At 37.2% G+C, this 17,403-nt stretch overlaps 1 protein-coding gene across 1 annotated transcript; it reads left to right on the top strand.

Annotated features, from left to right (window-relative positions):
* Nucleotides 1–1,740: 1,740 nt before the first annotated feature.
* On the top strand, nucleotides 1,741–16,538 carry supv3l1 (SUV3-like helicase). Its single transcript, XM_041795487.1, has 16 exons — nucleotides 1,741–2,162; nucleotides 2,364–2,441; nucleotides 5,283–5,390; nucleotides 5,484–5,598; nucleotides 5,763–5,931; nucleotides 7,803–7,914; nucleotides 8,101–8,178; nucleotides 8,455–8,546; nucleotides 8,634–8,814; nucleotides 9,143–9,236; nucleotides 10,910–11,029; nucleotides 11,135–11,234; nucleotides 11,351–11,431; nucleotides 11,966–12,142; nucleotides 14,612–14,760; nucleotides 14,901–16,538. The coding sequence occupies exons 1-16, from the start codon at nucleotides 1,886–1,888 to the stop codon at nucleotides 15,319–15,321; spliced, it is 2,352 nt and encodes a 783-aa protein (XP_041651421.1). The 5' UTR covers nucleotides 1,741–1,885; the 3' UTR covers nucleotides 15,322–16,538.
* Nucleotides 16,539–17,403: the final 865 nt, after the last annotated feature.

Here is a 17,403-nt window from a genome sequence, read left to right as displayed (position 1 = left end):
AGGTGGTAATTACCTTTTGATTTTATTAGGTAATATCTTAGTAATGTTGAAGAAATATAACTAGAAATAATGTATTGATCATGTAATTCCTCATAATATTGTGTCAATTCTTTGTTAATATGCTGGTATTTTATGGTAGTTTCTTAAAAATAACATGATATTACTATATATATTATTCTTCTTGAAAAATTTTCAAGTAATTTTTAGGGTTAGGGGTTATGGTGAGGGTTAAGATTGAGGTAAAATACCAGCTAATAACCAAAGAATTGCCACAATATTACAAGGGGTTACTTGACAATTAATACATTATTACTGGGTAAATACTTCCTGAATATTACTGTATTTCTGTGTTCTTATTTGGTAAAATACCAACTTATTACAAGATAATTACCTCCTTATTCTCCAGAAATTACCAGATAATTGCAAGTTATTTCCATAAAATTAGGTAATTAGGGCCCACTAAAATAAAATGTTAACAATTTTTTTTTTTGTCTCACTTGGCTCTCCGTGTAGAGGATACCCTCAGGCTTGAGGTATAGCTGAACAGCTAACTAAATCATCCCACATTTATCTACTATAAATGATAATCAGTGTTTGCAGGGGCTCAATATACCCTTAAATTGGAGCAACTGTGCATAGTGAAATCACATCAGATCACTATCATCTGTATATACTGATAGTACTTATCTTGTTTTGGAAGCACAACAAAGCTTGATGTAGCACTGTCTTTGTATTGTTTATCCTGATCTCACTTCTATAGAAGTAAAACTTCTTCCTTCAGAATTATTACCCAGTAAGAGAGTCAGAACTCTAACAACCATTTAATAACTTCATTTTCTGTGTAATACTATTTAGATTGGATTAAAAATAATGGTTTATTTTTAATCCAAGTTTTAGTCAACTTTTGAGTTGAATAAATCAAACAAGAAAAACTTTCTTGCTTGGCTAATTTAAGATTTCTGTGTGTGTGTGGGGTGTGTGTGTGTGTGTGTGTGGGTGGGGGGCTTGTGTAATTCAGAATGTTAAATGTGCTCATAATAAAAATAAATCAACAAGAGTTGACTGACCAAGTAAAGGTTTTAAGAGTTATGGATTTTTATCGACTGATATGTTGTTTTAAAATCTCATTTACATTTCAGACTAGTGCTTAAAGCTGGTTTCTACGTTTAATTTTTTTTTTTAATTCAAGATTTGATTAGCTTAATTGTTTTGTTTTGTTTTGTTTTTGTTATACCATTCTGGGATGATAAATGGCAAGAGAAAGTATTGCATAATTAAAAAGCGTAAAATTTCAAGTTTTAGTAAGTGCTGCTTTTTCTAAAACCTACCTGTCCATTTCAAATAAAGAAATAATTTAGTTTTCTTCAACAAAAAAAATGTTTTTATCTCAGTTTACTCTAGATACCATCGGCTTAATATTTGTAGTCTTACATTTTGATCTGAGAACATAGAGAGTACACTTTTTATCGACGAACAAACGTCATCAGAGTCAAATATACGATCTTTGTTGAAGCTATGATGCAGTCCGTGTGTTGCCTGTTCATTCATTTTGTTGAGTACTCCATAAAATGCTCAATAAATGATATCAGCATTTTCGCTTTCAAGGCTACTTCACTGAAATAGTCTATTTAAGTCAGAAGCTTTCAATACATATAAATTAGCTATTTTATCCTCAATTTTCAAACAGGCACATGTGTGGACAGGCACGGGTCCTGCCCCACGTTGTATCCGCAGGAAGAGTTTTGTTGACCGTCCTCTGTAGCAGCTTGTGCTGTCTTATCTATACATTTACACTTGTTGAACAACATGAAACAACTTCAGCACATTATTTCTTTCGTAGCCCACTAAAGGAGTTCAACACCACAAACTCTGTGGAGCCGCAGCGATGTCAGTAAACCGATGTTTGTCTCTGTTTTCTCGGCTTCAGCGCCACATTAACCCCCGGACTGCCCGTTTCTCTGCTGGTAGCTGTCATGTGTCCCCCAGGTTTGGTTTGTTACACCAGGAAAACCAGGCTGGTTTGGTTTACAGCAGAAATGCTTCATCTAACAGTTCATCTGCTAAACCTCCGGACACCTCTCTGTTTGTGCCTGTGTCTCTGAAGTCTGACAGCTCAGATGATGGAGGTGTGGGAGCGGAGCTGACCCAGCCGCTGGATAAAAGTGAGTAAATCTAGAGATCGTGGATTTCTCCAGCATTTTAAAAGCACCTTTGTTGTGCGGTCGTTGTATTTCGTGTTAGTCTATGAATGTAAATGTAAAGTATCAAATGCGATGATTTTATTCGGTATGTATGTAGTCATTGCTCAGGAAGACATATCAGTCATAACGCGTCTCTTATTTTGCTGTTTGTCTCTGTTTCAGATGAGCTGCTGAAAATTCTCAACAGATTTTACAAAAGGAAGGAGATGCAGAAACTGTCAGCAGACAGTGGCCTGGATGGTGAGAAATTCAGTTCTCTTCCTCGCCAATTTATCTTCCTCCTCTTTTTCTTCTGTTAGGTTTTAAAAGCAGGCAACGTCCAGGATCGTAGCATTACCACCAAGTATTGGAGTGTTACAGTTTCATAGTGCATTTACATTGCTGCCTTTTCATGGCAGTTCCAGTCCTCTATAACCCAGACACCATAGTCTGTGTTTACCCCAGTTCTTCCCTGTGAACATGCAACACCAGTTAGATTGTTTTGGACTTTTGCGATTCATCTGCTGCACAGTGAATGACTACTGACATAAACACATGAAAATGTTTTTTTTTTTAATCCATACAGGTATTTTAATCTGTTCTGCCATTTCTGTGCTCCTCCTCTTATGCACTGGCACCACTTCTTCCTTTCTTTCCATACACCTCACAGCTTTGGCATGTTTGACATTCCCTGATTTTACTCAGCTTTACTTCATTAATCCTGTTGGGACACTTTGCAGATCTTGTAAAAGGATTCCCTTTAGAGTTAGATGTGTTGCATGTTCATACTTAGTGTTTGAATCATCATAACATGCCTTCTTCCAACATTTTCCTCGTTTTGACTTTTCAACATGTCCATACTCTTGACGATAAAACCATCTGAGAGGAGATTTCTTATACAGTCTGTCTTTGTAACACTCCCAATTTCTTCCCTCCTTCTCTCCTACTCAAAACCATGCCATTGTCCTTGAATCAGCCTCTACTGGCACTGGCAATTCACTTACCTATTCTTTCCTCCTTACCTCTGACCCAAGTAAGAAACAACCCACGCAGGTGTATCCATGTTTGAATGGTTTATGTCCATAGTTTTATTATTTTGCTGGTTTGATGTACATTGTAGGGGTCCAGCGATTATGGTTTTTCAGGGCCAGTACCGATCATTAGTTGCTCATGAGACCGGTTATCAAAATTTGCAATCGATATGTATTTATTTAGACGTACAAAATGTACTTAATGTGTCAAAAGTAAAATTGCATGATCAAAAAATGAAGAAAAATAAACAATTTAGCGCTCACTCTTTCAGTGTGAGAAATGTCACAGAGAAACAGCAGAAACAGGAAAACAGGAGGCAATGTCGTATGCTCGCTGCGTAAGTGTTGATTGGCTGGCACTCATGTGACACCTAGCCAATCTGTGTTATTTACAGGTCATTTGGTAGACTGTGGAGAGTGAAAATAAGCCAGAGGGGAAGACACATTTGCAGTGGAACCAAAGTAGAGTACTTTTTGATGAATTAACTTTATTGATTATCTGTAAAATAAAATGCTGGTACCAATTATAAGCCAAATACCAAATGGGTCCTCAAATCCCCTCGTTTTGTGTTAAAAATCATTACAACAACAACAAATAACTACTTTCATTGCTTGATTTCAATCCTTGAAATACTGTTAAATCTTGTTTTCTCACTTGAGTCATTTAGATTTCATCCTCTGACTCTAGCTCTGATTTATTATCCTACTTTATTCCATTTTCGTGGACCCCATCCATCATTTTCTTCAAAGTTGTCAACACTTTTTTTTTCAGTTTTAGTGCTAGGGTTTCTTTGTTTTACAGCTGTCATGATACCAGAAACTTCTAACTTCAATATGAAACTGCTCTTAAAAATCAAATGACCTGTTTCGATTGGTTTTGATGCCACAGCAACAAAAATGAATGTCCTAGACAGAACTTTGTCCTTTTTAATAATCAACTATTGCAGGCAAGCACCTTCAAACTGATAAAATTGCCCTTGTTTGGAAATACTTCAGTATTTTAAATGTTGTAGGTATATTTGTCTATACACCCTTTAAATGGTGCTCTTATGTTGGCAGTATTACAACACTAAAATGTTTTTAACATAGATATGTTATTCAGACAGGAGTGTGCCATTGTAGATAAATTCATTCCTTTTCTGAGCATCCAGCTGACAAGAGGTGTTATTTTCTTTCTTTATTTTTCTTTTGTTATTTTCATCCTTTTAAAAACAATCTAGCTTTCAAAAGCACGATATTGAAAAGTAGTTAAAAAATTTCATAATATAGTTTTACAACCTTTCTATGTCTATTTGCTTTACATGTCAGTCTTTCATCAAACATTATTAACTGGTCTGTGTGATTGACTACTGGGTTTTAAACATCAGTGTTAAATGAAATGAAATCATAAACATAAATTCTCTGCTTCAAGAATCATGTGTCCAACCTACATTTGCAGTTAGCCTGGCAGCTGCCAAAGAAAAAATAAGCTCAGGAAACAAAACAGGAAGTTTGTTTATCAAAGTGTTGGGGCTCTGTTGTCAGCTCCAGAAGAAACTGAACAGAAATTTGCTTCCAATCCCTCACTTGTTTCCGTTAGGTAATTAGTATTTTTTTGAACAGGTGAATTAACAAGGCTGAAAACAACAAGCACCCTTTGTACAGCTTAGCGTTGTTTAATACATGCTAGTATGAATAAAATACTATCTTTACCTGCCTATATACCAGGGCAACAAAAATAAAAGGTACCTAATATTGAGTTATTGCCTTTTGATTAATCACCAAGTTGGGGGCAAAATATATATGTGCAGTTTAGACAGTGTAACATCCTCCACTCTTAGTGTATTTGTTAAATATCTACCTAACTTTTACATCTTTATGAGACAAGATAACTTGAAAATTTGCCGGCTTTGATTTTTTGCTGACTTCTGTGTTTAAATAGACCACCACTGATCTATCTCTCATTCACAGCAACTTTTGGTTTAAAATATGAAGCGAGATCTGCAGGTTTTTCAACCATTGCGTGGTATCGAAAAATATCATTTATATTGAAATTTTTGACAACTTATGAGCCTTATTTGTGTGTTTACAGCTCGTCTGTTCCACCAGGCATTCATTAGCTTCAGGAAATATGTCCTAGAAGTGACATCACTCCCTGCTGATCTACACATCATGCTCAGTGACATCTGCTACGGAGCAGGTCTGTCAGGATTTATTAACACTTGTAAATGGGGTCATGCCAGTAGATAACAAACATTAATATAAGTACCATCTATTTTCTTTCGCATTTCAGGTCATATAGATGACATCTACCCGTACTTTATGCGTCATGCCAAACAAATCTTCCCTATGCTGGACTGTATGGATGACCTGAGGAAGATCTCAGACCTCAGGGTCCCAGCTAACTGGTTAGTCCTGAAGAGTGTGGCTCAGGAGTTTACTTCTCTTACTTTTATATATCTCATAGTAGAGTTAAGATTTTGGCCCCTGCACCCTCATAATACATAAGAATATGTGCAGCAGCATATGTAATATCACTTTTATATTTACAATGAATATGTGTGTTTGTCAGGTACCCAGAGGCTCGTGCCATTCAAAGGAAGATAGTTTTCCATGCTGGTCCCACCAACAGTGGGAAAACCTACCATGCAATCCAGCGCTACCTGGCTGCCAAGTCTGGAGTCTACTGCGGCCCGCTGAAGCTGTTGGCCCACGAGATCTTTGAGAAGAGCAACAGTGCTGTATGTATATTCTCTTTCCTGACAAATGCTCTCTCAAAAGAAAACTCCGCCTTTTTTAAACATCCGTTCCAAGGGTAAAGGGTATTAATAAAGAAATATACGTTGATTTTTAAACTTGAAATGAGCCTTTTTGTTGTTTCTCTTGCTGTTGTTTTTTTATACCGCAGTAATAATCTGGTCTACTTTTCTATAAGCCCATATTTTTATTTTATATCTGCATAAAAATGTTGGCACTAGGGTTTCTATAATGACCTGATGAGTGGGAACTAAACAACTCTCTTAAAGAGCTGCACAAGGTCTTTGTTAACAGTATTACAAATAAAGCAAAAAGTGCTGCTTGTGATCTTCTGATCCCATTCAGAAGTTGAGGGAAATTTTCTCTTCACAGTGTCATTCAGTGCTAAATGTGATGGCAGTGCCATCATGAGGTGTTATTTTCTTTCTTTATTTTTCTTTTGTTATTTTCATCCTATAAAAAACAATCTATCTTTTAAAAGCATATGATATTAAAAAGTAACTGAAAAGTTTCACAATACAAAATTTTACAACAGTTTTATGTTTATTTGCCTTACACGTCAGTCTTTCATCAAACATTATTAATTGGTCTGTGTGATTGACTACTGGGTTTTAAACATCAGTGCGTAATTAAATGAAATCATAAACATACATTCTCTGCTTCAAGAATCATGTGTCCAACCTACATTTGCAGTTAGCCTGGCAGCTGCCAAAGAAAAAATAAGCCCAGGAAACAAAACAGGAAGTTTGTTTATCAAAGTGTTGGGGCTCTGTTGTCAGCTCCAGAAGAAACTGAACAGAAATTTGCTTCCAATCCCTCACTTGTTTCCGTTAAGTAATTGGTATTTTTTTTTAAAAAGGGGAATTAACAAGGCTGAAAACAACAAGCACTCTTTGTAGAGCTTAAGGTTGTTTAATACATGCTAGTATGAATAAAATACTATCTTTACCTGCCTATATACCAGGGTTTTTATATCTTCATAAAATTGTAGGCACTAAAGTTTTTATAATGAACTGATGAGTGGGAACTAAACAGCGCTCTTAGAGAGCTGCACAAAGCCTTTGTTAACAGGGAAATTTGGAAAAATTTTCTCTTCGCAGTGTCATTCAGTGCTGGACGTGATTGCAGTGCCATCATGAGGTGTTATTTTCTTTATTTTTCCATAAAGAAAACGAGCCTTGTGTTGCAAGCTAGTAAATTGCATGATCTCCTGACTTTCTGGTGCTTGAAGAAACACAAATTAGTCCAGTATCTTTGCTTTTAGTCTTTTTGGCAGTAGATAGTCTTATCCATGTTACAAGTAGCTTGTTTTGATCCAAGAGGTGCAATCAATCTTGCAGTTCAGTGTCTGCTGCCACCTCTGGGCCTTTTTTGTCAACTGCACTGTAGGGATGTGTATTTTAAAACTGCTGTGACAACACTAATTCTGTAACATTAGCACCAGTAAACATGTTAGAAAAGAGTTTGTGCTGATACACTACCTTATTGATTTTTTGAGTACAGGCCTAATATGTTTAAGGTTTTGTCAAAATACTAGGAGATAAATCGTCTTGTAAATCACTGAAACATAAAATTGGGGTCTCGGTATGCATAAAAAATTGCACAATATGATGACTCTGTATCGTTAGTTGTTTTTGGTCCTTTCTAACCATCCATAATTAGTCCAGCTATGTGAAAATCACCCAAAATTGTTTGAGTGTCTTAGTTTCTTTGTCTTTCAAGAGGTTTCTGTTTGGTCCTTTCTGTTTGCTGTTTCTAAATGTACCTTCAGATGTCATTTATCAGTTTCCTCACTATATTGGCCATTCACTATTTTCCTGTATGTGTATTAATTTGTGTGTGCTTGCACTCACAGGATGTACCATGTGACTTGGTCACTGGAGAGGAGAGGACCTTTGTGAACCCAGAGGGTCACGCGGCAGGTCATGTGGCCTGTACCATTGAGATGTGCAGTGTTTCAACGCCGTGTAAGAGAACACAGTGCTTAAGATCTGTGTTTAATAGAATCAATCTCACTTAAAAAACTCAAAATTTTTCTGCTTCTTTCACATTGCTGTTTTTTTTTATCCTGTGAGTTAAATTCAAAGCACTTTTCAGGTTTTCAGAACCTGTTGTGATACATCTGTACATTAATTTTTTATGTGTGGTTTTAGATGAAGTGGCTGTGATTGATGAAATTCAGATGATCAGAGATCCTTCCAGAGGCTGGGCCTGGACCAGAGCATTACTGGGTGAGTAACACACATACACACACACATCCAACCTTTTACATAGGTTATCGCACCCTGAGATTTATTTGGCCTGAGTCGCAGAAGCTGTCTTTATTAGTGTCACATTATTGGGCTTATGTGTAATGTTTGTGATTGTAAAAGCACCTTTTGTTATGATCAAGACAAAAAAAATCTAACCATCATGCATCAAATACACCTTCAAACAGAACATTTGTGTGCAAAGTTTGTAACGAACATCTCGTGTTTTGTTGTACTTGATGAACACTGTCTGTGTAGGTCTGTGTGCAGATGAGATCCACGTGTGTGGTGAGCCTGCAGCCATAGAGTTTATCAGGGAGTTGATGTACACGACAGGAGAGGAGGTGGAGGTGAGGCAGGGAGAAGGGGGGGTTATTGCTTTCTTTGTTTTTATTTTCTTTTTGTTACTCCTCTTTGTCCTCTCTCTCCATCTGTAGGTCCACACCTACCAGCGCCTAACTCCCTTCACAATCCTGGATCATGCTGTGGAGTCGTTAGACAACTTGAGACCGGGAGATTGTATCGTCTGTTTCAGTAAAAATGATATTTATTCCATCAGCAGGCAGATTGAGGCCAGAGGACAAGAATGTGCTGTAATCTATGGAAGTTTACCCCCAGGTGAGTTTCTGAGCAGGATGGATGTTTGTGCATAAGTTACCAACCAATATGGTCTGTTGGTTTGGATCTTTATCAGAGACTTGAGTCTTTTAAAATAGAAATGCTTTGGTATGAACTTGTGTGAATTTGAATGGGCTTCAGTTTGTAAGTCAAACAGAACCTCGTTTATCAAATGTCCATTGGTCTCTGTGCTTTCTCAACATTTTCTAAATCATCAGAAAGGAAAAGCCTTATTTAACCTTTTGAGTTCTTTGATGAATTGAAAATTCTGTAATTACTCTTTATATGTTTTGACAAACAATAAAGTGAGTTTTTCAATGATATACAGGCACTAAGCTGTCACAGGCTAAGAAGTTTAATGACCCTGATGATCCCTGCAAGATCCTGGTTGCTACTGATGCCATTGGAATGGGCCTTAACCTGTAAGTCACTCCATAAGCGTAGTATTACTGAATGGTTCCTTGTTTGTTTAATATTAATGATTTAAAGAATTTAATAAGGCGCCATATCGCCTTGTGAAATCAAGTTGTCATTTGGCATTTTAAAGAGGTGAGTTCAGGTGCTGTGAAGATGTCTGTATTGCACCCTGTGATATAATACACAAATGTGAACCACCTGCTTGTAAGGAAGCCCTGCAGGGACTGCAAGTATGCTTTAATGATGCTTTGAGAATATTACTAAAGTGCTTCATTATGTCGGTGACTGAAAAAGTCAGTACCCTCCAAGCTGTGTTAAGATAGTATAAATTTCTTGCCAACTTGTTGCCTCTGTGAATGAAGTCATTTTGATCTGTTTGACATCAGATACAGTGCTGTAGTCATGGAGAGAGTGCTATATTTCTATTGCCTTTTATCTGGACTTTGAGTCTGTAATAAGGTTTAATGAAGTTGAATTACTGAAGAAATACAACACACAGCAATGGTGCTGACTCACTTGTACAAGACTTTATCTTCACACTTTTCTTTTTAATTTCAACATGAAATGTTACAATTTACATTCTTAATGAGTCCAAAATGTTGGTTATTTAATGTCTTATAAATAAAATGTGCTATTTTCTTTCTGCAGTTTCCTGTTATGCTCAGCATTCGCCACTAGGTGTCAGATTTAAATTGATGCCATTATGTGACCTTAAGCTTTTAAGTTTAAGGCCACATTAAGGTCACATTACACTTTATTTGAATGGTACAGTGCAGTGGTTCCCATACTTTTTCTGTTGGGCCCCCCTTTGGCAGGTGAAAATATTTTCAGGCCCCCCCCAGGCCTCACGTTACATATCAAGATGTAAAAACATGTGAATGTCTGACCAACACACAGTCATTCACAATTTTTACAAATAAATCCCTTTTTTTCCAGAATTTCTCACAACATAAACCCAAGAAATGTGGAGTTTTAAAAATCTAACTCTCTGAAGATTAACAATTCCCTGAAAACAAAAACTTAATGAAGATCTTTTAGATGTAGTCCTGTAATAATTTCAGTGAGCACTGTTGGATTATTTGGTGCTATAGCTGTTGAGTTCTGGGTGCAGCTTTGAGACTGCCAATCTCTGTTCATTTTCAATGTCCAGCTCTGGTTTGTTTGTGTCTTAAATGAGGCAACAGCAGAAAAACCATTACCATGTACCTCACATCTCTTTCCACAGCTAGGCTGATGATACTCTGCTCTGTATGGCCGTTTCTCCTGATGACACCAGACAAACAAATTCCCTTTTTAACATTTTTTTTAGATATAAATGCCCGAATGTCACAGATATTTTTGCTGCTCTTTGATTTAGGGTTTACGCTAGTTTCTTGCACCCCTGACTGGTCATAATTTTTAATGTCAGACCAGGTGAAACAGCCTTTATTTAAATGCCCATGGCTCAGATTTGTAGTAAGTGATAGGTCTCACTGCTAAAAGACAGCAGGATGAGATATGGTTATGAAAACAAATGCACATGATCAAATAAAAAAAAAGATGAAAAGTTCATCTTTGCCTCCAGGGAGGTAAAGGGACACAAACTGAATGTTCCTCACCTGTGCATTAAAAAAATTAAGATTTTATGTACCAAGCTCACATCTCCCTCCCTGTTTGCTTATTTCCCCTCTGACTGCAGGAGTATTAAACGTATCATCTTCAACAGTCTGATTAAGCCAAATGTAAATGAGAAAGGAGAGAAACAGATGGAGACCATCAGCACATCACAAGCTTTGCAGATAGCGGGCCGAGCAGGAAGGTCAGTCACAGTTCTGCATTTGCACTATGTTAAAGAAAGGTTGAAATATTAAAAGCCATTTTAGTTTTTCTTCAACTGTTGATTTAAATGTGTCTTTTCTCTCAGGTTCTCCTCCAAGTTTAAAGAGGGAGAGGTTACCACCATGCACAGGGACGATCTGCCTGTTCTGAAGGAACTACTCAGCCACTCTGTAGACCCCATAGAGGTGATCATTGCACACAGACGTACACAAACACTGAATATCAGGGGTACTGCGTGTACTCTTGGTTCAGCATGGTGCTAAAACATTCCTGTTGAACTGTTTCTCTGTCTCTGTTTCAGACTGCAGGTCTACATCCTACAGCGGAGCAGATCGAGATGTTTGCCTATCATCTACCTGATGCTACTCTGTCAAACCTCATTGTGAGTGTAGATCTATATTCAGTCGTTCTCCTGCCTTTTGTTAGTTATGGTAGCAACAATTTCTGATCATAATGAGCTGAAAATATGGAACAACGTAACAGCCATGAGTGAAGTGCTGAAAGGTGCTCTGCGCTCTTTGTTTACACTCAGTCTTACTGAAGCCTGGGGAAAAAAGCTAACTTTTGACCCTGAAACAGAGGCTGAAAGTTCATGGTCTACTTAAATAGATATCTTTCAGTTTCTTACACTTAACTACTGCTGAAGTGCATCACTTTATGACTGAACATATAAAAAAAAACCTAACCTGCAACTTGAAGCAGCACATATGTTGCCTCTTTATGACCTGTTCTCCTTATTTCAGAACCTGGCATGCTTATCACCTACAGTCCAACCAGTTGCATTTAGTTAGATGATTAATCACTAACATTATTGATACTCCTAAGGATTTCTTAAGCTCAAAGATTGCCATGTAGCCTCCTCTGCTACCCTCACAAACCTTATTCTCTCCTCTCTCCATCCATCTCTTTCCTGCAGGACATCTTTGTAAGCCTTTCTCAGGTGGACGGTCTGTACTTTGTCTGCAACATCGATGACTTCAAGTTTCTGGCTGACATGATTCAGCACATCCCGCTCAACCTGAGGTCACGCTATGTCTTCTGCACAGCTCCCATCAACAAGAAACAACCTTTTGTGTGTACCTCCTTCTTAAAGGTGAGGGTGAGGACATGGTGACATACACAGAAGGCCTGAGCTCAGGGTTAGACAAGGTGTAATTAACAGAATGAAATTATTAGTCATTGGTTTAAAGTCCCAGTACATTGAAAATCATAAAACATGAGGCAGTAATATCTGCTCTAGGATGCTGTGGGTATGTCAGTTGAATGCGCAGAAGCCATTTCCACTTACAAGAAATACAATCCTCTGAAATAATTTTAAAAAGATGCAACCTGAATGGAGGAATGTCTGCTGTGTTTCAAATCTCTTTTTAAGACACTAGACAAACAATCACATTTATGTCATGACAGTTTAGAGCCAAAAGTTGTCAGTTTCATTTTCTCCTCCTGTATTTAATTCTTCAGGTATTCCTTGTGTTATTTTCTGAGCAATGCAAAGTTTTGTTTCTCTCCCACTTATGAGACATCTTTGTTCAGTTGTTGCTGAAAAAACCTCAATTTCCTGATGTTCCTCTACAAAAAAACGTCTTCAGTGATGGCTAGCATTGGAGACTTTTATTGTAACAGATTTGGCAGGAATGAAATTTGGCTATCTAAGGATACTTTACTGATATTTAACATGATGATTCTAGCGGACATGAGAGATTAAACTGTTGCCGCTTTTAGAGAGACAAAGTAACAGTCTGCTTCTTTCCATTATCCAGAACTAAAGATAAGTAAAATATAGATAAAAACACATCTTTAGCATGTAAGATATTTGTTCATGCTGTGTCTTGTTCAAGTGAAAAATAGTCAAGCACTCTAGCAATTAGCCTGCCACCTGACCTTACAATGAACTCTGGTCAGAGTGCATCTGCCTGGCTCTATGCCAGAGAAGTCTGTTTTCTGTTACAAATCTCTCTTTAATGATGCTTTTAATGAAACATACGCCATCGTGGCTGATAGATTTGGCAAATTTACCTCACAGTCAACAAAAACACAGCATTAAGCTGGTTGTTGTTTTTCAATGAAGGCAGCGACATCAACTAACAACAGACTGTTAAAAGGAACTGCTCAGTGATGTTAAATTTTTGCAGCGTTGGGGGTGGGGGGTGGGGAGGGGGGTAATTCCCATAGTACCTAGTGACATCATGAGGTGCTGTATTTACCTGGCCCAAATTAAACTTTGCTAAAAAGAGGTGAAATACTTTCTGACAGTCTTAATTAAAAATTCAGTCACACATAGATCTCAGCATTTTCACATTTAGAGCAGCCATGTTCCAACATATCAAGTGTGTTTAGACACAAATTTTAGATATCACTTTACAGGGACTTTTCAGCTTCTAATCTTTTGTTCTTGTTGCTTTGTAGTTTACTGCACATTGGTTTGTTACTTCACAACTCTCTTTTTTTAAAATTTTCATCGTTCACCCCAATCGTAGTAAAAAAGGAGCTTTTATAGGCAGTGCACCTTTGATTTCTTACTTTGTGGTTTTATGACACTAATAAAACTATGACATCTATTATCACAGTTTTCCTGAACAGCTAACCTTTGAGATACAGATTCAAGTAATGACTTCTTGTAAAGCAGCTGATTATTTGTGTAGCAGACAAAGTGCTTCAAGCTGGTATAGTGTTGAAGAGGCATTTCTTTAGAAAAACATGGGAAAAAAATTTGTTTGTATATGATAAATTAAGACGAAGACATATGTGCTTTATTGATCCTTGAGAAGAAATTCACTTTCTTACTCTGTTATTGAAGAGTGTCATTATGTGACCAATGAATGTTAAAAGAATAGCAGTTAAAGTAGGGCTGGACAATTAACTGAAATTTGATCGTGATTTCAATTTTGGCTTCTCACGATCATAAAAACATTTTAATCGAAACAAAACGATTAATGTGCCGTATGGTGCGGCATGTATGCAGGTTCCTACACTGTAAAAGCATCATGAATCCACCTGTGTTGCATGCGCAGCTGCAGCAAGCATTGTGATCTATGTGGTTCAATAATACCAGGAGCGAGTGATTAAAAACATGACAGAACGGCAGCTTTTGGTTGGGAAGAAGGGTAGGACATGGTAGAACGATTTGCATGTTGCAAATTTTGCAGGTTTTACAGGAGTGCATGTAGATTGGGTATTTAATTTTATTTATTGTTTTTTATTGCTATTATTTAATATATTATTATTTTACTTGTTACTAATTTATTTTTCATTGTTCTTTTAAGTTGTGGTTCAGTAAATACTAAAGTTTTGAAATCAGTGAATAATTGTGTTTATTGATTGTGATTTCAATATCAATCCAAATAATTGTGATTATTATTTTTGCCATAATCGTCCAGCCCTAAGTTAAAGTAGACTTCTTACTCATAACATTTGCAGTTCTGTTAATGTTTTGACATTTTCTTAATATTTCACAAGATAATGCTTATTAAGGCAGTTTTTAAAGTCACGTCTGCATTTTCTCCTTTGTTTGCTTTAAAACTGTCCTGTAAATCTGTTGTGTTGCACTAATTTTATTTTTCAGTTTGCACGTCAATTCAGTCGAGACGAGCCGCTGACGTTTGACTGGGTCTGTCGACATATTAGCTGGCCTCTGGCTGACCCCAAAAACATCAAAGACCTGGTTCACCTGGAGGCTGTTCATGATGTGTTGGATCTTTACCTCTGGTTAAGGTAACTTCCTTTGTCTGTATTTGAATAAAATTATTTAAAGAATTTGATCAGACCTTAAGAGATGCAAATATGCTAAAAGTTAGGTTAACATTTTACAGAAAGCTTTTGTTGTTTTTTTATCCCTATCTTTTTCCCTTTAGCTACCGTTTCATGGACATGTTTCCAGACACAGCCTTTATTCGAGAAATCCAGCGGGAACTTGATGACATCATCCAACGGGGTGTCCAACACATTACCCGTCTCATCAAGGCCACGGACCCGACCATCGCTGTGCACACACAGAGCAGCAGAAATGGACAGGCAGGCAGTAATAGTGGTGCCTTCAGCAATAACTACTCGAGCAGCAGAAGTCAAAGGGAACAAGGAGGCTCTGGAGAAATGATGGGCAGTCCTCTTGCCAGTCGGCTGGTCAGAGATGGGTTGTTAACCCCTGATCTGCTCCGGCAGCTGCAGCAGGAGTGGTCAGAAGACAGGAATCTGGAGCCAAGCACTCAGAGCACACTCCATACAGACAGATCGAATAGAAACAACAAAGGGAAAGGAAGAAAGAAAAAGAAATGAAGAGGGAAACAATGACATTCATGAGATGTTCATTACTGAAGATGTTTCCACAGAGAAAATGAATTGGACTTTCTGTAACCACATATGTTATCTATACTTGGGATAAAATCAACTAATTTGTTTGAAAATAACTAGTACTTGAAGCATTCAAATTGGATCTGTACAGTGTAAGCACTAAAATATATTTTCAAAATAATGTGACACTGAAACAACGTTAGTGTGTTTGATCTTGATCATCTAAAATCTAAGGCTGAGATTATCATCAGAAACTGTTACCAAAAGGACTCTAAAAATGTTTTCCTACATATGTACAAATAGTAACCAGTGGTATATGGAGGAGTTATACTTGGAATTTAACCCCCTAATGTTTAAAGTACCCCTCCCAGTAAAGTAAACTACTGTTAAAATCAAATGCATGTAAGACCCTGTTGCTTATTCAGTACGTCTAAAAATGGGCCTTTAGTATTTATACTGTCACTTCTGCTACTGCTCCAAGGAGTACAAATAAGTGTGAAATTAACGGCCCAAAAAGACTTTATGATTGCTACTGGCCCACAGACGATAGAGCGAGACAACTATATGAACATGTATTTTGAGTGAACTAGTCTGTATTCCTCAGCAGTGTTGAGGGGAGAGGGCTACAAGCAAAGCACTACTGTACTTTGATTAGTTTTTGTTGCCTCTGCTATCAAAGAAGAGGGAGTTTTGAAGTGAGTATACTATAAGAAGACCTAAAAAAATGAGTGTATACTCTATATACATATGTATATCCTACACTTCACCAGTGATTGGAGCAAATGCTGCAAAGAAATTCCAGTGAATGGGGGTAAGAGTCAGCGACTGGCTTGGACTTATTCCACATTTGTTCTGCAAAGAATGACTCAGAATTACTTTGGCCTAATGATAAACAATACAATAGCAAAATTAACAGCAGATTATCAAGAACTGTGGATTTCACAAATGTTTGAGTGGAGCTTCACTGTGTCATAGATGCTGTTGTAGAAGCATTTTGACCAGGGGACCTTTTAAAATGTAATCATTGTATGTTCGGGGTTTAAAATCAGTTCACTATGATTTTGCTCTGTGTACTGCACAGTAAAACATCCAAATAACCTGAGTTGGATATGTTAGTGTTAAACAGATCTGAAAAGAGGTGCTGAAATAAGTGCAGCACTGTTAGTATGCGTACAGATGAGATACTTTATTTTTTGTTTATAAATGAGTCATTAAAATGCTATTCTGTTTTAAATGTCTTGATTTGATTTCGATACATTATTTTATGTTGCTCTAATCAGGAATTACAATAATTTACATAACATGATGAAAAGTGGTCTCTTAAAGAGCTTACATTTGGTACGTAGAGAGTCACATTTTTAAATGGTAAAAGTATAAACAAGTCAAACATTTAAATGTCTATTCTTTTATGTAAACACAAGATATTACCTCTTAACTGTGTTTCACACATCCATCTGGAAAACCTCTCATACACAGCATTTGGGAAAGGGCAGAGGCTTTAAAAAAATAATTTGAGAGTGACTGGATGAACGTTCTGTCTGTCACATCTTTACTGGCCAATCAGAGCACCAAAACGTGAAGTAGCTGCAAAAGAGGAGTAAATCCATAGAGAACTACATAACGCGAACCATGGTGACTGTAGAAATGTCAGTACACGACTTTTGTTGTTTTTGAAAGGAAAACAACTCAATGCTGTTCTTTGTTCTTCTTTTAACAAACGTCATCAAGTTCTGATAAAACTTACGCTTTAGCAGCATACACGCTAATCTCTTCCGTATCTGAACTGGCTTCTTGCTGCTGCTTGTTTACGTCATGACTCTGCCACGCCCCAGGGTACTGCCCCTTGTCACTGATTGGTCCTGTCATTTTCTAAATGGGCCCAAACGGTTCAGACGGGAGCTTTGCAAGATGGATTCACCATTGAAACATGGAAACGGGTGGATCCATCTGCTTTGCAAGGTTAATTACCTCTTATACAGCAGTCAAAACATAACTGTGTCTAAAGTTAAACAACAAAGATGAGTTTAGTTGTGCCATTGACAATAATTTAGAGTAATGACAACAGAG

Source organism: Cheilinus undulatus, linkage group 1 (genome assembly GCF_018320785.1).
Source record: "Cheilinus undulatus linkage group 1, ASM1832078v1, whole genome shotgun sequence".
Taxonomy (NCBI): Eukaryota; Metazoa; Chordata; class Actinopteri; order Labriformes; family Labridae; genus Cheilinus; species Cheilinus undulatus.
The sequence above is the reverse complement of the archived record's forward strand: the minus strand, read 5'-3'. Positions and strand labels throughout refer to the sequence as shown.